The sequence below is a fragment of the Misgurnus anguillicaudatus genome, chromosome 21 (genome assembly GCF_027580225.2).
Source record: "Misgurnus anguillicaudatus chromosome 21, ASM2758022v2, whole genome shotgun sequence".
NCBI lineage: Eukaryota > Metazoa > Chordata > Actinopteri > Cypriniformes > Cobitidae > Misgurnus > Misgurnus anguillicaudatus.
The window spans coordinates 26,357,803-26,383,259 of NC_073357.2; the positions used below are offsets into that span (position 1 = coordinate 26,357,803).

Consider the following 25,457-nt stretch of genomic DNA (forward strand, 5'->3'; position numbering starts at 1 on the left):
ACTGAAAATTTAAAGTAATCTGTGCTAATAAGGCCAGGATATCTGCAAAAATGAACAAGTTTGTCCACGAGCTGCAGCGGTGGGTATTGACAAATTGTGACCCTGTCTGTAAAACCAAAGCTAAAGTCTCAATCTATTTTTGAGATTAGAAGCATCCAAAGTTTGATTTCAATCATTGATTTCACATTAATCTCAATCTTTGACATTGCCGCACTCAGTCAAGATTATATTTTCACACAATGTTCTTTACATTATTTTTGATGATGTCATGTAGAAAACCAAATCCAAAAAATATAAAACAGCAAGAAAACTGTATATCGTGTATGGACAGCATGATAGTATTCACTTTACAGAATTAATACATTTTTTCAAAATAATGTGTTTTTCTGGTTTGTTTACAGTTAAAAGTGCTACACTGTGCACAAAATTGTGTGCACAAAGGACTTTAAATTGTAGCTTCAGCAAAAAACTTCCTAAAACAAGAAGGGAAATGGGTTGCGACATGGAATGTGTAGCCGTTACTGAGTTAAATGCGTTTCAAAACACCCTTTGAAATGTTAAGAAACAGAAGGAAAAAAACAGTAGCCGAGAAAGACAAAGCCTCATCTCCCCACAACTCTGTGTATGTCTCTTCAGAAAACAATAAGCAGTTTAATTTCACGCAAACTAATCTCAGCACAAACTGTGTAAATACTTTTATGTCGGACTTTGAAATTGTTCTGAATGTTTAAACTATTACGATATGGAGCATCTGGGGACACATTGCAGACCAGCTGACTTCCCTGTCATTCGACCTGTTTGTGTATGTGCGTCCCGCAATGTATGAGACAGTACCTCCCAATGGGGACAATGGAGTTTGATTAACCTTGTTGACCACTTGCTGCTGGAGGCTAATCATTAAAGCACAAGGGCGTATAAAGTAAACACACACCTCACACACATTTGTGTGTGTAGGACACGGTGTTCCCAAAACAGTAGCTCCAAATCTACCGGTTCCAACAAACATTTCTACAATCTACAGAAATTTGCCTTATTCGAGTGGACAATGAAAAACAGGAACAAAATGGCACTTTCTGCACACACTTTAAGCTGAATCGGCAACAGATGGTTGGTTCAAATGTGGGCATTCAAGAGCTCATCACATCACACTTGACACCTGGCCATTTTTAAACCCTTAGCTAACACTGCTTTTCAATCTGAGTTACAAACCGCTTATATTTGTGGTGCCAAAGTTATGCGGTGTGAAACAGTGCCGTGCTAGAATTGATGCTGAGCTGTTTAGCAACAAACAACCACCTGCCTCTGTGCTTAAATCATTAAATATTCATGTTGCAGAAACTTTCACACAGTGTGCTTAGTTTCGATGTCTGTAGGAAGCACCTGAAAACATTTAACATGTAAATTAAAATAACCACAATGGTTTCACAAAGCGAGGTTTTAAAAGTTGGACCAGCAGTTTACATTCTGTAAAATCAATCTAATTAAAGGTGCCAAAGAAAGCACTGAAATAATATGTTAAATTGTTTTCTGATATCTACATAGAAGGTATGTGAAATGTAAAAATGATCCAGAGATGGTTTACATGTCCATTTACAACCCTAGGATTTGCCCCCAGAATGAAACAGTCTATTATTACCTTATTTGAAAGGGTTATGAATAATAATGTTGAGCTCTGCTCTGAATGGCCGTTTCACAGAGCAGCTCCTTTCAATAGCTCTGTGTGTGTGTAATTGTGGGTTCACACCAGCCGCGTCAAATTTGCATCTACCGCGTCTAGTTTGCCGATTGGACATTTTGAGTTTACTAGCTTCACTCACGCGTGAAAGCCGGACTTGAAATTCTAGTCATCGAGACATTCACGCTGAAATTCGCGTCATGGGAGGGGCTTCTGCGAATCTGCTTGCTTCCTGTAATCACATCACTACTAGAGCAAGCTCCTGATTGGTTAACGCAGCACGTCTACCGCGCCACGCTAAACACTTCATTCACGCATGAGACCTCCAGACACGCGTCAACGCGTCTTCACATTGACTTAACATTGAAATCACTTGCGCTTGACCCCTTTTTCTGTGGCTGGTGTGAACGCATAATAGTGGCAAATTCAAAATATGTGTTTGGAGTGTCATGTGTGTTGCTCGTGTTTTCAAAATATGTGTTTGTTGCGTCATGTGATTCATGTGCATCACGTGTTTAGTAAAATTAAGTGCCTGTAGCACAAGCGTCAAAAATGTTTATGATAAAAGAGACGCTCACGTTCACAAAATACACGCAAGGCACTCCCTTAACACTAAACTTTGATTAGCAGATTATGCAAGTATCTGGCAAACGCGAGCGTCTCTTTTATCATAAACCCTTTAGACGCATCTGCAGAAGGGACTTATTTTGGCAAGACACGTGATGCACATAGGTTTACTCGACGCCCCGAACACATTTTAAAATTACAAACCACACACATGACGGGCTACATACATGTTGTGACGAACTTCGCATCGTGCGCCCTCAAAAAAAGAAGTCATCGGCTGCCACAGGTGTGTAAACTTTATGTTTGAGCCTGTATCACACGAAGATATGGAATTTGAGGAATAATTAATTGTTTGGAGATAGCATATAACATTAATTGGCATATAACTCAGCAGTCACAACTTTGTTTAGCATTGTAACAAAATTGTACTTAATTTAATGTTATGTTATGTTGAGGTTGGCATTGCATGCCTGAGGATTACATAAGGAAGAGAAACCCATTGTGTTTGAGGGTCACGATTTGTCATTACCATGTACCATGTCATTACTCTTATTATTCATCTATGCCTACAGTTTTCCATTCTACGACACCTTTTAATGTGATAAATATGCAAATAGGCACATAAAACCTGAGGTTTACAACAGTGACGTTATGAGGGGGGCTTCAGGGGCTGATGTATTTGTCCCAAGCACTAGATCAACCTTTACTTCACAAATAAAATATGTTTTACGACTTTGACTTTGCTACCTAAGGCCATGATGATAAAACAGTAGCTACTGGCCATGGTAGATTTAGTTTCATCACAGTTTCTAAGCCCTCATTTATGTGTCTGCCATTTATAGCCAGCTGTTCTGGACCGCTCTCAGTTTCAATAAAACATAATAATTTTGAACTAAAAAGGTGATATGTGTAACCATCTCGCATTACTTATGTGTAACTTTTGTGTTAAATGTTTAAAATATGAGATGGCAATTGCTTTAGTAGAGACGTTTTCTCAGGGGGTAGCAATGCCCCGGTTAAGAAGAGAGACATCCCAAGACCCTCCAGGATTAAAAATAAACCAGAGTCGAGTTTGAGCAGTGTGAAACATGGGACAGGATAAGGCTTATTAAGAGTTAAGAATAACCCGGAGTTAACAATTTAAAATGTGAAAGCCTTTCAGAGAGCCCTCTGGATGAAGGGGATTATGAAAAAGATGATGGCCAACCTTGAGTGCCTGCAGACGGGCTTGTTCTTCTTCCAGGGCCTGTTGTTTCTCCTTCTCATCCATCCTGCTGAAGGACATTCCCGTGTTGGACAGGGACGACACAGCATTGGAAAGAGTGTTTGCTCTGTAGAAACAGATATTAACAGATAAGGAAACAAAGGACATTATGTGCATTCAGGATAAGAGGGCAGTGGTGTCATCAATGTGATCTAAAACAGCTGCCTCTCTTCTTTTCTTATAGCACACAGTAGTACTGCAGAGCTCCGCTCTTAGGTGCTGTACAGTAGATACTCAAGGTACTTTTAGGAGCTGAGGTGACCAGATAAAGATAAGGCCGTGAGGAGAAGACGCTAATGTGTTTAGCCCACACTCATCGTAATGATGGTTGCTGAAGCTGACAGTAGCTTTGGGGAAGTTACTTGACAAAAACATCCCCATTATGTTCACAAATTGCCATTTTTAGATCGTAAAGGGATTACTTCTCTAATGTCTCTGTCTGGACAGAAGGTACATTATTGTTCATGAGTTAATCTAAACCCACATTAATTATTTCTAGATGGACACAATCTAGGCACAAAATTGCCACTGTTCAAGCCCATTTGAACACTGTTCAAAACATAAAACATCTATTAATGTTTATTAATCTCCATAGCCAATTACACACTAAGGCAAAATACAGCTGTAACTCCTATTATGAGTGCTTAATCACAATCTACACAAACATTGAGTTTCTACTGACCGCCACAATCATAATTAACCGCTGACAAATTCAGGTAGTGGCAACCGCATTTACATTAAATCCACATCTGCAAAAATGAACAATGTCTCAAGGTAATCCATACACCCGAATAAACAAGTCAGAAGCTAATAAAGGTGGTTTGTAAAATAATAATAAGTTTCCAATTGGATAACAACTTCATGCTTTCCATTACGTGCCAAGCGGTTTTCGTTGGGTAATCATTCATTTCCGTGCCGATCCATCCAAGCCGGTACGGTTATGGTTTCATTTTTCACTTTGAGGCTGGTAACGTCCTTTGTTATACAAACGGATCAGTTGTTGCCTTGGTAACACAAGAGTTTACAGACAATATGCGATATACAGCGGAGAAAATAAGTATGTGACACATCAGCATTTTTATCAGTAAGGGAATTTCTAAGTGGGCTATTCACACAAAATTTCCACCAGATGTAGCCATCAAGCCAAATATTGAATTCATACAAAGAAATCAGAACATTTAAGTATACAAGTTGAGTCATAATAGTGAAATGACACAGGGAATAAGTATTGAACAAATGAAGAGAACAAGGTGCAAAATGGCATAGAAAGCCAAGAGATCACCTAAAATCTGTCAGTATTGAGAGAGAAACCCTGACCCCTATCAGTACTAATTGATATCAGCTGCTTTAGTCCTAACTGATGGCCTATAAAGGCTTCTCATTACACAGGAGGGACACAGGAAAGACTTCATGATGGGTAAAAGCAAAGAGGTCTTTCAAGATCTTCATAATCTTATCGTTAAAAAGCATTTTGATGGGAATGGTTATAGGTACATTTCCAGAATGCTGAATGTTCCTGTGAGCAATGTTGGGGCCATTATCCAGAAATAGAAAGTGCATTACTTCACCATAAAACGGCCACGATCAGGTGCTCTACGTAAGATCCCTGTTCGAGAAGTCCTGAAGAATAATCAGGACAGTTCTCAAAGAGTCAAGAACCACTCGGGCAGAACTTCAGGAAGACCTTGCATCAGCAGGTACTGTTGTTTCAAAGAAAACTATAAGCAATGCGCTGAACCGCCATGGCATCCATGCACGCTCACCAAGCAAGACTCTGCTTTTGTTCATTGCTGAACAAAAAGCATGTTGAGGTTAAAGTTTGCGAAAGAGCATTTGGAGAAGCCTGTAGATTATTGGGAGACTATAGTATGGTCAGATGAAAGCAAAATTGAACTTTTTGGTAGTCATTCTACACACCATGTTTGGAGAAGAAATGGCACTGCCCACCCCAAGAACACCACACCAACAGTTAAGTTTGGGGGTGAAAGCATCATGCTTTGGGGCTGCTTTTCAGCAAGGGGTACTGGCAGACTTCATATTATTTAAATGGCAGGATGAATAGAGAATAGAGCAATGCAGACGACTGGTCTCTCCATACAAGAGGCGTCTAGAAGCTGTAATGACCAACAAAGGCTTGTCTACAAAGTATTAAATAAAATGTGTTCAATACTTATTCCCGTGTCATTTCACTTTATTTATTATGACTCAACTTGTATACTTAAATGTTCTTATTTCTTTGTATGAATTCAATATTTGGCTTGATGGCTACATCTTATGGAATTTTGTGTCAAAAGCCCACTTAGAAATCCCCTTACAAATAAAAATGCTCAAATACTTATTTTCCCCGCTGTAATTATGAAGTTTATTGTTGTGGATGATAATTTATTTATTTTTTGTTTGTTTTAGGGCTAATTTTTACCCAATATATGCTACTTCGTTCAAATAAATCCTGCAAGTAATATTGAGCGAGTAATGCAATGCGAATATACGCTTAGCGTTTGGTGTGTACGCCCCAATAAAATGGAACGATGGTGGAGCTGTAAGACTCTAGCACATTGCTATGGTTACCAATATGTCAAGCCAGATTCATACTGTACACACATACAATGATCACTCACGGGATTCAATCCCACATTTACATGCGATTATCACACCTGAATAAATCCGCTAAATGACTTTCAATAGCTAAATTTCAGCAGTAAGGTTATTAAATTTTTTCTGGTAGCACTTACCATAAATTGTTTGGATTTAAAATAATTCTCTATAGGATTCTTTACCTGTTGTCTGCAGAGAGCTCCTTGGTTTTCTTGCCCTCCAGAGAGGCCAGATGCTGCTCAAGAGCTTCCAGGAGACTGCTGGGAGCCTGCAGGAGAGAGATGAGCATGAACAGAAAGCAGCAGCAGTTTAAGAAAACACATTCAAATTTACAGTAACACCCGCTTGACACACAAAGTCTAAGCAAATAGGAACATGCTTTAAGCTTCTAGTAGTGAAGTAAGGCGAACAGGCAAAGAAAATAAAAGCACAAAACAGGAAACCGATTAAGAGAAGAATTCATTTATAGAGGTAACATGCAAGAGTCAGACCTTAAACTAAGTATATTTGTCTGTACATAAGCATCAGAGAGTATGCATAAACATTACTTCTTATAGGTCAGACCTTAAAAACAACACGATATGTAACAGGAGGTCCTTGCATCCTCTTCCTCTGTTCACCAAGAGATGTGGGACCGGAAACCCTGACCTACGCATTTTTAGTCTCAATATTGGCTTGGATGTCCTTTAATTAAAACTGATAAAAGTTAACATATAATAACTATATAAAGGAGCATTACACTGATCCCAGATAAGCAAGCTTAATAGACACAGCATCACGCTGCTTCCTTCACATGAGAGTAAATGTTAGCACAAGCTCAGACCTCACGATGGGCAAATGAAACAAGTGCTCGGTGCCAAGTTTCCAAAGCTGACATCTTGCATTTACCCGACACTTATACACTCAAAGAAAGGTAAGCTCTCTGCCTGAACCCTGCCAGCATGTCTGGATCTGATCTAGGCTGGCATTTTTCTCCACATAAATGAGAGGAGAGTTTGAGTTTAATCTAGAGGCCAATAAAGAAAAAAATACTAATGCGGTAGCTCCGACTCTAATAGAAAAGAAAATGAATATTTCGACTAAGCGAGAAAATGCATCACTTCCAGAGAATGGAGATAAAAAGAAAAGATGAAAGCGTTACAGTACATCTTCTAATTTGCTTTTTCTTGCCTGATTTGATTTCCTCGGAGAAAAGAGAGCGAGAATGGGCTTTTGATTAAATGACTACATTATAGATGAGATTGTTGGCTAAGCAGAGGAAAAATTGAGGGTTATATGAATACTTCATCTCAAACGCAGGGCCGCTGGGGCTGTTTTCTCGTGTAAAGGTGAAAAAGGACATCAGGTAAAAATCTATTTCCTTTGTTCTGTGTTCAAGAGCTCCACCTTCTGCTTTGATGGACAGGAGGTTTCGTAAGCGTACGACTGCCATGCAACTCAGCAGAAGAGTTCCTTTAGTGCTGATCTGAGCCAACAAACTGATCAAACAATATATTTAGAGGCAACCCTCAGATCATCAGTAAAGTCGATGTACAGCCATGCCAGTATAGTGTGGGCTGAGGACGGCGCTTTGGGCCACATTCAGGAATATAGACTGATTTAAAAGGCATGAATCCGCTCATGCAGTCAGCAACAAACTAGGGCTGGGAGATATACGGTAGCTTTAAACAATGTAATCAAGACACGTCTGTCATTTAATAAAGAGAATATTATATTATTTAATCTTTCCTGCGTATCGGCAATATATATTCATATATTTTTACTAGAACAATTTAAAGCAATGCATGCAGAAACATCCATAAACATTTTGTGTAATATAATGCAGCAATTTGTAATGACGCAAATGTCACTGAAATAGCTAAATGATTTGAATCAAACATCAAATCTATTACAATTTCAATTAGGTTTAAATCAAAGATGTTATATTTAAATATTCATGTCTAAGATTATTGGCCGCGACACAAATAGTGAGTGGCACGACATGTAAAAACCTGATAATAATCATATTAAAATGATAGCAATAGTCAGAATGTTGAATCATTTTATATTACCAACAAAAATACATTTTGAATCTCAGATTTAACACCCAGCACTAGTACAAACAGGCTTTGCGGCAGGTCAGTGTCAAATACAGACAGTGCATATAACCCACCACCTACAAGGTAAGATCCTCTAGTCGTCTGAAAGGAACAATAAACAACCAGTTACTGCAAGAAGTAAATGCCTTTGATTCAATATAGCGCGTTAACCCCAGTCTGTAGTGTCAGCAAACAGAGACATCACTCTGTACAGCTCAACAAAGCCATGCTGAACGCTATCATAATCATAAGACACATTTGACAACTAGATAGACAGCAGTGTTTGAAACCTCCTATCAAGTGCTATGGTCAGATATTTTATTTTAAAAATACTACAGGAAAAATTCACACAAAATGACCCAAGTTGCAGCACTAAAGGACAAGTTCGGTATTTTACACTTAAAGCCCTGTTTTCAGATTGTTTATGATGAAATAGAACGGTTTTCACTAAAATTTGGACATATGATGCTGTCCCAAGAATTTTCGGGTGTTTGTTGTTTCACCTCTCATCTCTGCAATGGCTGCATAGGTGCACTGGAACAATCCTTCCTAAAATGCATTAAACTTTCGTTTACAAAGACGTGAAACTCACCGAGTGGTCAGGGGTGTAATATGCTCACACAAAAATCGCTGCAAAAGATGCTTTCCAACAGGTGTTTTAGCATTCGTTGTAAACTTGTGGACCTATATTTCCAAACGCCTCACACCCGTACATTGATCCGCTGAGAGCTTGAATAATACACACTCCAGCCCAGTTGGTGACGATAATCCACCTTTGCCAATTGCAAGAATACAAACAACGTTCCCGGCGGCGGAGTAATACCGTACCTCACAGCACATCTAATACAAGTCAATGGAGTTGGACAAAAACTATAATAAAACCTGTTGAAAAGCATCTTTTGCAGCGATTTTTGTGTGAGCATATTAGTGAACACCCCTGACCACTCGGTGAGTTTCACGTCTTTGTAAACGAAAGTTTAATGCATTTTAGGAATGCATATACACCCATTGTAGAGATGGGAGGCGATAGAACAAAAACCCGAAAACTCTCGGGACCAAAACCATTCTATTTCATCATAAACAATCTGAAAACAAACAGGGCTTCAAGTGTAAAACACCGAACATGTCCTCCAACACTGCAACTTCAGTCATTCCATGCAAATCTTTCCTGTAGTATTTCTAAATAAAAATGACAAAAGCACCATAAAAAACTGGAATCGAATGCCATACAATCAGAAATTTAAATGCTTTTCACCTAAAATCTAGACACCCACCCTAGCTCTATTGCATTGACAGATTATGAGAAGTGTAATGAGTGTAAATCTTTTAAGTTTTATTCTTTTAGATGATCAAATTTGATAGCCAAGAAACGCACGTTAAAATATAGCATGAATGGACATTAAAGGGACACTCCACTTTTTTGAAAATATGCTTATTTTCCATCTCCCCTAGAGTTAAACATTTGATTCTTACTGTTTTGGAATCCATCCAGCCGATCCCCGGGTCCGGCGCTTAGCACAATGCATTGAATCTGATTAGACCACCAGCATTGCGCCAAAAAATAACCAAATTGTTAAAAAATAGATATTTTTCCTATTTAAATCTTGACTTTGTTGTAGTTACATCGTTTACGAAGACCGACGGAAAATTAAAAGTTGAGATTTTCTAGGCAGATATGGCTAGGAACTATACTCTCGTTCTGACGTAATAATCAAGGTCTGCTGTTGAAACATGGCTGCAGCAGGCCTAGAAGCCATATCTGCCTAGAAAATCGCAGCCTTCAACTCTCCGTCGGTCCCAGCACACGATGCAACCACAGAAGAGTCAAGTTTTAAATAGGAAAAATATAGAAACTCTCTGGTTACTTTTCCAGCGCGATGCCAATGGTCCAATCAGACCCAATGGATTGTGCCAAGCCATGCCAAAAGTGGCAGCACCAGACCCGGAGATCAGCCGAATGGATTCCAAAACAGTAAGAATCAAATGTTTAACTCTAGGGAAGCTGGAAAATGAACATAATTTCAAAAAAGTGGATTGTCTCTTTAAGTCACTGTGAATAGAAAAGACAAAATCCATCAATGTAATGTACAGTTAAAAAGGACAGGATGCATTAAATGATTTTTAAGGCTGATTTTTGGAAGATTAAAAAACAAAATACACACACTTTAAGACAGCATGACAACCCTGAGAGATTATTTCTGTTTTCAAATACTTTTTAATATAAAACTGATAGTTCCAGACTTTGACTATGATTGGTCGAGCCATGTTCAAATCTGTTGTAAATGATACTAGAAATGCACACCTGTGACCTTATTACATCAGTATTACTGCAGCACTAAAGCAAATTTACTCTGATTCTATGTAAGCTGGCTATATTGGGCTTTTGATGCTATAGCTGATAGGCCAATGGTTTAAAATGTATTCAAAAATTAAATTCAAAAGCCGGCCAATAAATATCAACACCCAATACATCCCTATCAGTGATGCGCAGGTCTCATAACCGAAGGGCCCCGCGGGTAATTCAGCAGGTTGGGGCGGGTAAAGAAATTGTGACTTTATTTGCGCGTGCAATAAAAAAAATGTATGTTGCGTGCAATTCCCTATTTGGGAATATATATTTGGGAATATATATTTTCATACTTTATTAGGTTCTTTGATAAGGATGCAATACGTAGGCCTACGTACCAACGTGTGTGATGTCCTTACACCTTTGAACTCACGTCACAAAAGCGCAAGCAGCTTCTGCCGCCAGCCACAACAACAAAACAAGCAGAGAAATAAAAGTGAAGATTGAAGACGAGGTGCGGGAAAATTAAAGGTCCCGTTCTTTCTATTTTTTGAAGCTTTGATTGTGTTTACCGTGCGCAATATAACATGTGTTCATGTTTCACGTGTAAAAAACCTTGTTCCTTGTTCTATGACATCCCTCCTTCAGAAATACGTATCAAGTTCTGCTTGTGTAGTTTGTTTAGTGTGTTGTGATTAGACAGCAGCTTATTTTAGCAGAGCCGTTTGAGCCAAAGCTTGGCGACTGACATATTCCTGTGGGCGGAGCTTAGTCAAAAACTTTTTATTGACATCATTCAATTGGGAATTAGAGGGCTGTAACCAAACCGGACTTTGAAAGGGGAATTCTGTTAAAGAAAATATATCGCCTGGCAATGAACTTTGAGCTTTATCATTTTGCAGGTATTATTTATGCTCTAACAGCAACATTACACACTAACTAAAGTTTGAAAAATGGTATTAGGGAGAATGTGACCTTTAAGGTCGGGAATTTACACAATTAAAAAGAAAAAGAAGGTCAAGCTGCTAAATCTAATGTAGAGGTATTTATAGTTTTTCTACAGATGAATACAAGCGCTGCTTTGTAAATGTGCATCATTATCCTATCTTGTTATTAATATGACCATGCTGGTTTCTATGATTCATAAGATGTTGTTGCCAGTTTACATGGCGATGTAATCTTACAATGCCTAGTAACTGTTATGTCTATTTAATGGTGCGGGTTGTAAAAATAATTTCATAAAAGCAGGACCCGCGGGTTGGAAAAAACCTCGACCTGCGCATCACCAGTAAATGTGAATATAAAAGATTTGTTTAGAAACCAGGGAGAACGGATCATATGCTTAAGCAGAAGACTGGGAATATAAGCCATATGGACCATATTTTATGGTGCTTTTTGTCATTTGGCCTATTTGGAAAAACAAAAAACATGAAAATTAGTAAATGACAAAACTTTCTAGGTTTCTAGTGAACTAGTCTATCTTTCTAAAGCCAACACTTGCAGAGAAACCAGGAGACAAACACGGTGAGCATGAGTACAGAAACAACACGTCAGACACGCAGAGAGAGGACGAAGACAGGTGAACACACAGAGAAAGAAGAAAAGATTAAGAGGGTATAAACAACACAGTAGCAGGGCGGTGAGGAAAAGAGGAATAAACAGAATGTGAAGATGAAATGTACACTGACCTGAGTGAGATCTGGGATGTCACCCTGATCAATCCCAACTTGCTGTGTCATAAAACAAAAACGGTAAACAAACGAGGAGGGGAGGAATAAGGAAAACATAACAAAGGGTCATTACCTCATGCAGTGACTGTAAATTGAAACAAATAAAAACAACAAAAATAACAGAGGTGTGGCATGCCGCGGGTCACGGAGGACCAATGGGAACGGATGCACACATTAATAATGTCTCACACAGCCGATCATGGGTGTGAGGTGATTAACATTTAAAAAAGATAATAAAAAAATTTACTATGTTAAAACACTGGCGGTATACCAACAAATGATGAGTTTTGTATGAGACAAGGACGGCGTTACAAAAAGCAAATTGGACCCTCACACTGTGATGGGTATTCTCTGTTTGACTAGACGGGTCCCAATTTGAACATTACACATCCCTGTAGTACCTGACAGATCAGAGGAGCGGCTAGTCAGATTACATGACTACGAAATAAGGGGTATGTACCACTTTGGGACTAGCAAATAAAAACAGACCACTTAACACATGGATCTTTTTAAGCAGGTACTGGATAAAGTATTTATCAGTGTAATAGACATCTTATGTGGCATTCACACCAGACGCGGAAGAGGCAGCAAAAACACGCTATTTGTGCGTAGTTGGATGCTTGAACATTTTGAGTTTACTCGTTTCATTCGTGCGTGAAATTCTAGTAATTCGAGACATTCACGCGGAAATTTGCGTCATGGGAGGGGCTTCTGAGAATCCGCTCGCTCCCTGCAATCACGTAGAGCAAGCTCTTGATTGGTTGACGCGGCGCAAATATCCGCCAATGTTCAGATTTTTCAACTCTCAATTCTTCAATGCTAAATTAATGCATTCTGCGCCATCGGGGCCACGGGATGCATTTTCGCGTCTTTGCCTTGACTTAACATGTAAATCAATCACTCGCGCTTGCCGCCTCTTCCGTGTCTGGTGTGAATGCCACATTAGACTAAAGATGAGCTTGGAGGTTTTTGGAAAAAAATTATACTGTATCACATACCGGGTCACTGTTGAACTGAAGAGGTGGCACATGTACTGTACATGTTTACAGACAGTACTGTACATGATGAGGGGCAATGCTATGCCAAAACAATGTGATACATGGCATCCATGCATAAAAGTGAAACTGAAGGCCAGAGAAATATGGGTCAGAGAGAGGAAAAAATGACTGGTGTTGCAGAGTTAAGGAGGGGGGGGGGGGTAACGTATTTCTAACCTCAAACCTGTTTTTAGCAAAACACTCCCCATTCTGTGTGTGTGTGTGTGTGTGTGTGTGTGTGTGTGATGGTGTTGGTACCTCAGCCACTTTGAGAAACTCTGACAGCTTGGTCATCCTGTACAGAAACTTCTTGTAGATTTCCAAGGCATCTTTACACTGATTTTTCTTCATATCAAAATATTTCTCTAAAATGGAGGGACAAAGAAAGAAAAAGGGAGAGAGAGGTGAAACGATTGGGGGAGTGACTCAAACCGATCGCAATTATCCATCAGAGGCCTGTCAAAACGCTCTCAGGCTGTTTGACAAAAGCAGCGGGGGGGTTAAACTCCTATTGTAATGGCTCGCTCAAGAACGACCTAATGCATTTTCAGCCCGTAAACCTAAACGTCACTCGTTAAAAAATAAAAAGCTAAAAAATAAAAAGCATTTAATGGCCGCTTCTCTGGAAAACGGCACAAACTGGCTTAACAGTTGAATAATCAGAGCTGAAACGACTCGTAGCAAAGAAACAAGGGCTGGCAGGGAATTAAAGCCTCGGCTGTGCTGACAGCTCCACGCTGGTCTCTTAAACTCCACCGTAATATATCAGCAGTCAGCAGGTCAAAACAGCAGGAGCTGAAGTGTCTGACAGGGTTTTGTTGATTCTGCGGTACACTCAGAACAAGGGTCGTATGTATAAAACTGTATGCCTGTATGACTGAAGATGCTGTAGCCTAGTGCTTTAAAGTCAGTAGATCATCATGACAGGATGATAAATTGGTCATTTGGAGATTATCTGCATCCACCGATAACAATCACATTTGGCTGATAAACAAGTGGCAGCCCTCCCTTGTGTCAGATCTCAAAATATAGCCATAGATAATAAACAGCGACTAATGGCATTGTTTCCAGTTAGTTAAAGTCCCTGTGAAGTCAATCTTGAAAATAGTTTCTAAACACATTATAAAATGTTAGAAATTGCTGAAACACACCATAAAGACTGTAAACTATGTAGTACTGAATTGCAGAGTTAGATCAGTAAACAAGTTTGAACCATTTCTGAATATTTTAGGCCAGTGGTTCTCAAACTGGGGGCTGCGAGATGATGCCAGGGGGGCCCCAGTTTTATGTCATTTTATAAAATACATTAATTTATCATGAATTCTGTGTAATTTAACCTAAAAAAAATAAGGCTACAAACCATCAGCACTGCTTAGTAAAATTGAATATATTTTGTTTAATTCAAATTTTAAGTTTAAATGGTGAACTGGTTTTTGACATAATTTTTTTTTGGGGGGCTGCAAAGGAATGTGCCGTACACAAGGCGGGCCACACGCAGAAAGAGTTTGAGAACCACTGTTTTAGAAGGGCCAATTAACAGTGGCTGGATGACACACTTAGCCTCACCCATAACTGTGCGTTCACACCGCCACTGGTGAGAGCATCGAAGTGGCCGGAAGTTGTTCATTTTTAATAAGAGCCGGCGGCAAATTCCGGCAAGGTGGCGCGTCTTGGACGGTATGAACGTCGAGGAGAGTTGAAATCAACTCAACTTTATGGTAATGAGCTATGACGCGGTTTGGCGGCAACCAGTTGGAAGCAAGCGTGCCGCACAAGCCCTGAAAAGTGAAGTCAAAACGTCTCGATTGCCCCCCAGTGACTGGTCCCAATATAGGTCATAAACCCCGCCTCCCCCATGTTATTCAATGTGATTTGAGACCAACTAAACAATTTAATTACACTTCAATTATCTTTTTTCTGAAGCTGGTTTCTGTCATTTACTGTAGTTTTATCATGCTGATGTAAATTCAAGTGTTTGTTTTTAAAATAAGGTTGTTTTTAGTTAGTTATTTAACCCTTAAAAAACGGTGGTATGACGTCATGATTGACAGTTGTGATTTGCGCATTCTGCGAGAGCGAAGGCAGGGCCTTGATTTCGCGGTTTTACTTCCTGCTCACTACTGCGCAGGACTGGTCCCGAAATCACTACTGCGCAGACTCAAGACCCAAAATGTCAGCGCCGTATCGGGACATTGGTGGCTTCACTTTTCACCAATGGAAGAGAGCGAACAGGCGTCGTCCATCTTTTTTTAAAGTCTATGGTTGGAAGGCGGAAACCTTCGGCGGCAACCAATCGGAAGACGGAAACCTCCCCTTGTAAGGATTCCAGAGAATGCATTCGAGCATCAGAGCGTCCACTACACTTTTTCTATCCACCTTATTCCTGACGTAAATGCGGGCGCCGCCATCTTTGAGCTCATATGGGTAAAACTTTCGGTGAGCCACTACAGCTAATGGTAGACCTATTGCGAGGGATACGAATTTGTCGTTTCAGTGACAGTTCGTGCCAGAAGTCGCACCCATAATTCGCGCAAAGCGTCATGGGGCGTAGGAATAGTGTGGATAGCGTCTTTGGCAGGGCAGCTATAACGCTTTTTGGCGCTTTCGCCGGCTGCGGCATGAACGAACAGTAACACAATCACAAGCATCCATTTAGGTTGTAGCGATATTTGAAAGTAAAGAGAGACGGCAGCTTTTTCATGAGTGGGTGTGGTTTTACTGCCGACAGCGAACACGCCCCCGGTGTTTGACAGCAGAGAATCATGCCTGTTTTTCCAAAATTTTGATAACTTATTTTTTATCATCGAAATTTGGTTGGGAGATTAAAAAATTGTAACATTTTCTGTGGTCTCAAACTCAAAACACATTAATATCTGACTTTATACAAACTTAAAGTAATGTCTAATAAAAGTGAAATGAGTTCAGTAAGTCTAATATAAATTGTTTAATTTGTATGATCATTTGTTTCTAATGCAATAAAATTTGCAAGCATGGATTAAGTTTCGAAAAACTGTATCATCATGCCTAGCTATCTATTTATCAACTTGAGCCAATAACAAATTCAGTAGAACACTACTTTAAGTGAAACAACTCCACAAAGTTCAAACGTTGTTTGTGCAATAACTTGCTTTGAAAAAAAAATGACCCGATTAGCAGTAAGTACAATGAACTTGTTTCTTCTAACCCCTAAAGCAGATCATCAGATAAGAGCACACTGCGGCGTGAAGGTGGTGTGGATAACTCTTACCCAGCAGGTTGATAACGCCCTCATTATAGGCAGCAAACAGACGGATGGAGTCTTTGAAGAGCAGCATGAAGGCAGCATTGATCACACCATTAGTCAGCTCATTCGGGTTGGCCTACGGACACGCGCCCACACATTATATAAAAAAGAAGGTATATGTATATATCATACCGAATCACTTGGATTGAATTGTTGTAGTTTTAAAAGGTTCTCAACGCAAACACTACCTGGAAGTCCAGCAGCGCGTCCAGCTGGTTTTGAATGATGGGCAAAGTTTTGATCAGCTTCTCTGTGTTCATGGTGCGCATGACCCCGTCGATACTGAGAGGCAAACAAACAAACAAACAATCAGAGCTCCACACCACTTGCTCTCGATCTTACTTAGGCTTTTAAAAATATCAGCTACTTAACAAGCTTTTAAAAACAACTTAATTATGGGAGTAATGAGCTAGTCTGATTAGATTGTGTCCTGCTGAGGCAGTTTGTTTGAATAGTGAAATGACTCTAGGCAGAAGACACTACTGAGGTTACCCACCCTCTCTTCATCTTGGTGAAGTCCACGGCTACCAATCTATAAGAAAGCGCTTTCTCGTTCAGATATCTGCTGTACCGCCTGATGAATGTGGACATGTCATAGCCTAAAGACAAAAGTCAAGGGGTAAATCATCATTTGCATATGTACCGTATGTAATGCTTTGGATAAAGACGACGTGCTCGCATTACGTACCTTGCAATGCACCTTTATCGAGGAAATTGCTGAGATTGAAGAGTGTGTTTCTCGAGGCCAGATACTGAATGAAACGCTGCGGGTAGAAAGTACAGCATAATCAAAACAGACATTTAAGCATTTTGATATTCTCCATGTGCTCCTGCAGTTATTTATCTGTATGAAGTATGCAGAAGCACGTACATCCCAGACAAATGGAAACTCCCTTCTGAATTTACAGTACACTGTGAAATGCAAAACTATGTGCAAGAGTTGCCAGGCGTGTCTACCGCTATTCTCCTACTCCACCCAGCCCTGTCCCATCAGCTCTAGTAGCTGTGGTGGGTTTGGGAAAAGGAGAGAGGAATACACAGTGTTCCGGGTTTCATCATGATGGGACCGTGCATGTTCAGATGTTTGGGAACGCAGTAGATACAAGCCAAGATATGATTCATTCCGAAACCATTGGTGCATGTAGCATCCATGATGAAGTGTCATGTACCCTAAATGGACCCTTTAAACCTTTGTAGTGCCTAAACACTATTCCAAGACTGAGGAACAAGAGAAAACATTCTAGTATGTCAACCAATGATTAATGGGAAAGCTGTGTATAAAATAAATTGCATGTCCACGACGTACAGAAAATGCCAATGCCATCGATTCTTTTAAACATAGAAACTAGAAAGCAGTTAGAGCTACAGTATGTAACCTTGCTCTTATTTTGTAGATCGGAGCATTAAAGGAAACAGTCTGCAGAACAGTTTTTAGGTGCTGGGATGGAGCCTTAAGCATTTTTACCCCAGGTAGGAACAACATGAGGACCTGCAGTCCGGCAAAATGTGCTTGGCACAGTGGAATGGTCCTGGCGGGGGCCGTTTTTTTTGCCTGTGGCATAAGTATTCAAAAGGTCGATTGTGGGGACATGAGGCTACAAAAAATGCCGCATTACTGTGCTAAAGTTTGGGAGGTTAAAAGTGGTGGTTCAGCCAAACAACAGTCTGACAGCAGGTGTATAAAGAGGAAAGAGGCCACACAAGCTTTACTAGAGACTAAACAATGAACTGTAATCTCAAAGGAGCTTATGGTGCCTGTGGTGGCCCTGGTCATCTTATCGGGGCTTTAAGTGACGTTACTCAACCTTCGCATTATTATTCTGGATAAGACAAATATGCAGTGAATAGGGTCAAACATGTGCAGTCAATCAAAGCTTAGTATTTCCGACCGTTATAAAAAGCTACTGACATACTGAGGCTTACCGTGCACTCATACTAGGCACGGTTACCGTGAACTGTGCCCGTGATTGCCCCCTTTAGCTTGCATTCACACTGTACTTGTATCGATCCATGTCCAAGCACGCTGTTGTCATTAAGATGCAAATGTTTTGAAGAAAAGAGGAAGTTAAGCTCTTTCTCAACACTATGGTTTTTGTTATTTTAAAGGGATAGTTCACCCCAAAATGACAACTTCACCACAAATCACCCACCCCCGTGTCGCTCCAAACCACCAAGCGCTCCGATTGAAAACTGGGAAGCTTTTGTCTGTCCCATTGACTTACAATCCGTTTCCCAGAAAAGAATGAAAGACATTGCCAAAAGGTCCATATTCCATCAGTCATTCGATAGTAATATTATCAAGCGATGAAAACACTTTTGTGGAAAAAAAAACCCCAAAACGAACGATTAGGGCTGGGTTTCGATTCAGATGTTCCAGATCGATTCAATTTCGATTCACAGGCTATCAAACCGATTTGATTTCGGTTCTCGGTTCAATTTTGGATTCCGGTTCTCGTGTCGGTTTTCATACTGGATTCTCGATTCAACTCAATGAATATAGACTTAATAAAAAAACTATATTAATAAAAAAGAACAGTGAACAGCAGTTTATAAGTGGGTAATTAATAAAAAGAAATTAAAAGCCACGTCGTCATCTTTCTTGCAAAATCTAAAATGCTTCCATACCTCTGACTTTTTATGTGAATGTGGCATCAAAGTTGATGAAGCACCTGAAACCGCCATTTTAAGCACTGAATGAATGACAGGCTCGCCTCTCGCTCCTTGGTAACATCGTGCAAGGCAAAAAAGACAGTGATATATAGTGAAGAAGACTAGTAATTAGATTAACGTTAATCTTACGTTCAATGTTTGCGGAAATAAATATGGGGGGGGAAAACGATTCTGCTCTTTGAGAATCGATTTTGAATCGAACACATTTTTAAAAAACGGTTTTTCGAAAAATCTTTTTTTTTTTTGCCCAGCCCTACGAACGATTTTATTCAACAACTTATTCTTCTCCTTGGTTGTTCAGTGCGCGTTTACGAGCAGACTACGCCGCATGCTGCTGACGTCACCTGCTGACGTAGTTGCCAGCGTACAGACACAGAATACGCTGGCAAGTAATTTGCGCATTTGTACGAGCTGTTTAAGTTTGTTTACAATGTTTGCATAATGCTTTTTAAAAAAAGTGGAAAAAACATTGGCAACTACGTCAACAGGTGATGTCAGCAGCATGCCACATAGTTTAGTCGTGAACGCACACTGAACAACCATGGAGTAGAAGAAATTGTTGAATAAAATCGTTCGTTTTGTTTTCTTTGCGCACCAAAGTGTTTTTATCGCTTTATAATATTATTTTCGCGTAATAATATTATTATTGAACGACTAATGGAACATGCACCATTTTGGCGATGTCTTTTGTTCTTTTCTGGGAAATGGATTGTGAATGTAACTGAAGTCAATAGGACAGACAAAAGCCTCCCGGTTTTCATCAAAAATATCTTTAAACGTGTTCTGAAGACAATGGAGCACTTGGTGGTTTAGAACGACACATGGGTAAGTCGTTTATGATAAAATTATCATTTTGGGGTAAACTACCCCTTTAAGTTTGTGACTTCTATTTTGAGTCGCTTGGGGCGCAATGACACACGCCCTCCCATCATATTGCTAAGTTGATCCATCGTTTGTCGCTCAGATGTTCACATACACGCATCAGAAGGTTTCAGCAGATGAAGTTGAATGACTGTCGCACAACTGACATCTCACCTTTTGAACAGGCTCTAGGTGTGTGAACTGTGCCCGAGCCCACCTCTGCAATCAGGCCAGGGCCCGATTAATCAAACCGTGCCCGGGTACGGAGCACTCAAACTAGTCAAACGAATCAGGCTTTGGAGGTCAAACGCCCTCAGGTGCGGTTTGTTTGGATAGTGCATGCGAGTACACTCGTAGTAAGACGTAACACATTCAGACCATGACGAAAAATCCCAGAATGGCAGAAGTGCAGAGCGTGTGCTATCTTTCTTGCACTGTCGCTTAACCTTGTACAGAAACCTCCTGGAAAATAAATGGCAGACCACGTGAGCACCAAAATGCAAAGAATACCATTCTACTCCGGAGCACAGATCAATATAGATTACTAATTCGATGGAGTCTGCGAATCCTGTTCGTCTGCACCAAATGCGTTTCTACATTGCTGAGGTATGGAAGGGCATATTTAAATGGATGTCAGAAGTAAAGGATGAGAAAAATTTAGATTGATAGGGCAAGACGGACCCCGCATTCTCTGCTTAGCAAATAATTAATGTGAGAACAAACCTCAAGCACTGTCAGAGCGAGACGTCATTTATTATTAAGGCAGGAGGCTCTTCGGCAGAGAGTTTTTCTCCTAAACAAACCAGCTGCTATTAACGCAGTATTTCAGACAGAGGGAAGATTTCAGCATTGGGTTCGTTCGCGTTTAGCCAATCGAGAACCATTGTAACCTGTACGTGAAATCTACAAGACTGTGTGTGTGCATGTGACAAGAGAGAGCACTAACTCTGCAGGGAACATGTGTAAATAGGCTGCGTGATGATGCCCTGATAACACATAGACTGCTGGTCTTCGCTCTCTCGCTCCATACGTGATCTGATGTTTCTATGGATACAGCCTGAGCAATTGCTGCCGTTTAAAAAAAACAAAGGCTTAAAGAAAATCGTCGAGCACAAAAAGATAATGACGGGATTCGAGAGGAGGCGTGTAGTTCGATGGCAATTATTTTTCCGAACACAAACCGTTTTCTTTTCATAAGAGTAAAAGTGCTGGAGTCATATCTGAAGAAATGAAAACAAATCCATGCCAGAATGTTAAATAGAAACGGGTGACCGACCCAGCGCTTGTCATATCAAAGAAATAAACTTCAAGCGCTGAACAAAGCTAATGAAGTGCTGAAATTTACGACTACACGCGCATTTTAACGCTCGCAGAATCTTTGAACATCTAATGGGCAGGGAATGCAAGTTATGGCATTTTACAACCGTGAAGAAGAAAGTGACAAAGCATTATGGGTGCCACATCGTCAAACACGAAACTGAAAAATCTGAATGGTCCAATCCAACAAGTTGAGTCACCAATTCCCACAAGTTGCTTATCCATACCCCCTTCATATGAATTACTGAGCACCAGCTGTTTGTTTTCAGCCCAGATTTGCAGTTCCTGCCTGCAGGGTAGAGCAGGAAAGAGTTGTCAGGGGAGTGTGAGAATGTTTCATAAAGGTAATAATTACCTTAGCTAGCGCACATCACTCACAAACAACATCCATTATGCAAACAGACCCGACACAGCAGAGACCTCAAAAGTCAGCACACGACCAGAATGTTAAACAGACCCACTTTCCCCCCGTTTCACACCCATGTCCAGTAAAAAAACCCTTTAATACATATTTCAGTAGACACAGCTGCACGGTCAGTATTTGGAGGACGGGTAGCTTAAAAGAATATTTCAACTCGAAATTAAAAAGGGCTGTCAGAATTAGCCTCATCTTGTGGTTCACATATGGTTTTCTTTCTGAAATGAAGCAAAAAATTGAAAGAATGTTGGGGCTGTCAAAAGCACAATGAAATAAGTCTATACAACTTTTACATTTGCTATATTTTTCTGAAGATATGACGGCTTTGTATAAATAAACAGACCAACATTTAAATGATGCTATTTTAATTAAATTTAGTTCTATTAGCCATAACCATGTGTAAGTGTAAGCTGATATTTGCAAGGCTAACATTGAATATTGATATCATTTTAATTTTAAATCAGTTGGATGGCTTTGGAATATTTACATTCCAGTACATAAGTCATACTAAATCCCTATTGGATGGTAATTGTCTCTTAAGAGGATGTCTGTAAAATATATTTGCTTGTCTCCTTCGCGATAAAACTCATGCGGTTAATTACATCACCATTCAATGACCTGGATACTTGGTTTATATGTGTATAATTAAATACATTTTTTCCATTAAAAAAGTGGCGCGAAGTTGACAGATCCACAATTCCGTTTGGCAACGCATGACATCACCCATTAAAGGTAAATGAGAAGCGTTAAGAGACAATGTGTAGTTTTTTAAGTGTTTTATTAATCAAAATCAATGTCTTTATTCATAAATATGTCCTCATTTGTGTCAAATTACCTCTGCCGATGATCATCTTTGTAAGCTTAGAATTTCTTCTCTTTATTTACATTGAACGGGTAAGTCCAAGGAGGCTTCCATGTCATTTCGCCATATTGAAAAACTATAATAGCAGAGAGGGACAAAAAGCACTAGCCTACTGCAATACATTTTCATCCAGAACACGTGAACCAGCTGAAACGGACAAGGAGATCAGTGAGTACATAACGGCTACCGTAGTTGCAACACACATTTGGAAAAGCGAGGTGCTAGAGAGCACTATTCGTTTGAATGCAAAATACAATTTCACCAGTAGATGGGGAAAAATCCTACTTATTGTCCATTTAACGCTTTCACCCCGTGTAAATGTACCATAAATACTATTTCTCTATAGAAATCACATTAGTAATGTGACAGCTGTAGTTTGAAGTAGCTTTTAAAAGAATTCCAACAAACACTTTTCATGTGCAGCTCTTTCAGGCTGTTTACACTTGGCATTAACATGCGCTTTCGTCGATCGGATCACAAGTGGACGACGTTAATGCAAAGTGTAAACGGTGTTCAAAACGTTTTGAGCTCATCCACTTTCGACCACTTTCAACCACATTCAGAGGTAGTCGAAAACCCTTTCGATTGGATTGCTTTTGTAGTGTAAACGCACATGTGGTTGAATGTGTTCGAGTGCTATTTTTAGCCTTTCATTGATAAAACTAAAGCGGCTGATCTCCGCGTAGTATCATTTTGCAAGCGTGTTAAAGTTCCGTGATCTTATTTCATCAATTGCGCTGAAATATCAGAGAAAGCTTTAACATATACATGTACAAAACACTGTGCAGCATGTTTACTTACAACAAAAGCAGCAGACTCTGACATAATATTAGTTTGCGTCCATAAACCCGTCATTACTCCCGCTCGCGTTTAAATGACAGTGGAGAGACTCGCCCACAGTCTCGCAGACCACAGTCTCGCAGACCACCGCCTCAAAGTATTCAGGACAGAAGCGGTCGAAAGTGGCATGTGCTTCATTGTTTTTAAATGCACACAATAGTTTTATTATGGATTGCTTATGAAATTATGTGCAGTTTTATGGTGCATTGCTACTTTAACAGTGGGATAAGGTGGATCGCACAAAGTTGCTTGGATCTAGTGGTGAATGACACAGAAACAGTTAGTCCAACTAATCACAAGTAATGACAATGATTTTGATATGAGGCACTATAATACATTTGGATATTGCAGTAAATCTGACATTTCTTTAATAAAATGACAAGGAAAACTACTCTCTTATAAAAGTGAAGAAATCTGTTTTCCCTCATTTTTTTTTTATACATTGGTGGGGCCCTGGAAATATTACACCTGTTTAACCCTCATAAGCCCCTATTTTCCAGTATAGGTTATAGTTCCTTGGGGGTAAAAGTGACCCCAGAGATTAAAAGAGTGATTACAAAAAATATATACTTTTAATAATACAAATAATATATACTTTTTTTTTCATTTACTTCCCATCTATACATTAATGCTGTGTTTTGGGAGATATGAAGTACTTTTATACCCGTTTACCACTCAATTCCTGGACTACACCATTAGCTTGCCTGAAAAAAAACACATTTTATGAAAAATTCACATAAATTATGATCTAAATTTGATTTAGATATTGATCTAGATGTTGTGTGTTGAATTCAGCCATTTGGTGTTTAGAAAAAAACAGTTTTATGGTTACAGTTTAGGAAATAAATCCCTTCGACCAGCAGATGCCCATAGAGACCTATTCATTTCACTGAATGTGGCCAACTGCTCAACATCAGTACTTTAGTGATACATTTTGTGAATTTATGTTTATATAAACATTAGAAACGACATAAAAAAGTTTTACTGTGTCTTTGTGTGCGAGTCTGTGTTAGTGTGTGTTTGTGCATGTGTGTGTGTATGTGCGCACACCTGTGTAAGTATTTTACATCTTTGTTTTGCATTTGTAGCTGTTTTTTTGCCAAATTCTATAAGAAATGGTCTCTATGGCAGTCATACCTTTGTGTGTGTGTTTGTGTGTGTCTGTTTGTGTGTGTGTGTGATTGAGCATGTATTTTCTATGATACATTTGTGCTCTAGTACCAGGCCTACCTTTCTGTGTTGAAATTTTCAGATTTATTCTGGATGGATAGATTTTTTTACAAATAAAAATAAAAAAATGATTTTTTTGCATTTCCCATTCATTTCAATTGGGGTCATTTTTACCCCTAAAGGGACTAATTAAGTGAATTTTTTTACGCCTCTTTAGAACGACCGAATCAAGCCCAGTTTTTTTATATGAACCTTGACAGATAATCTGGAAAAGTCACAAAATCTTATTCCACCGAGATAAAGGGAACCATGTATTTTAACTAACGAAAAGTGGCTTGGGGGTAGAATTGACCCCAAGGGTCTTATTAGGGTTAAGTGTGACGTGAAATGTTTGGGAACCCTTGTTCTAAACTAATGTTATTAGCAGTTCAAAACTAGAGTAAATGACAAATTTAACAAATCAAACTCCTGCAGCGTATTGCGTAGTACCGCTGTTTGATCTTCTGGTAAACACGGCTGTTTTTCTGAAGCTGAGCAACTGTTTGTTTTGTGTATTGCCTCAGCTCAAAAAGTATTGACAGAAAGTAAATGATGAAACCAAAGAGACTTAAATTCTTATATTTCTCAGCAGACTGAGGCAAGTCTCATTAAATATATCAGCAGGAGGTTATTTATCTATATTACACAAACCTTTATCAGAGTCTCCACTGTTAACCAGATCCCACTGGACTTCCCTTATACACACACACACCCTCTCTATCTTGAATATTAGCTCAGTCTTCTCGCCCACTTAGTCTTTCCTC

The 25,457-nt window shown here is 39.5% G+C and overlaps 1 protein-coding gene across 8 annotated transcripts in view; it reads right to left on the reverse strand.

Moving 5' to 3' along the window:
• The window catches only part of LOC129440115 (phosphatidylinositol-binding clathrin assembly protein), a 73,731-nt gene that overhangs the window by 25,817 nt on the left and 22,457 nt on the right, over positions 1-25,457 (reverse strand). For 4 of the 8 annotated variants that reach the window (XM_055199258.2, XM_055199250.2, XM_055199220.2 and 1 more), the window contains exons 3-11: positions 17,205-17,280; positions 17,013-17,115; positions 16,705-16,798; positions 16,481-16,592; positions 13,492-13,598; positions 12,155-12,196; positions 8,261-8,281; positions 6,284-6,369; positions 3,450-3,573 (exon numbers count right to left, since the gene is read on the reverse strand). In XM_055199258.2, coding sequence (XP_055055233.2) covers positions 3,450-3,573; positions 6,284-6,369; positions 8,261-8,281; positions 12,155-12,196; positions 13,492-13,598; positions 16,481-16,592; positions 16,705-16,798; positions 17,013-17,115; positions 17,205-17,280 — 765 coding nt within the window. The remainder of the gene's footprint in view (positions 1-3,449; positions 3,574-6,283; positions 6,370-8,260; positions 8,282-12,154; positions 12,197-13,491; positions 13,599-16,480; positions 16,593-16,704; positions 16,799-17,012; positions 17,116-17,204; positions 17,281-25,457) is intronic. The other 4 variants (XM_055199275.2, XM_055199226.2, XM_055199267.2 and 1 more) reach the window with 2 other exon arrangements.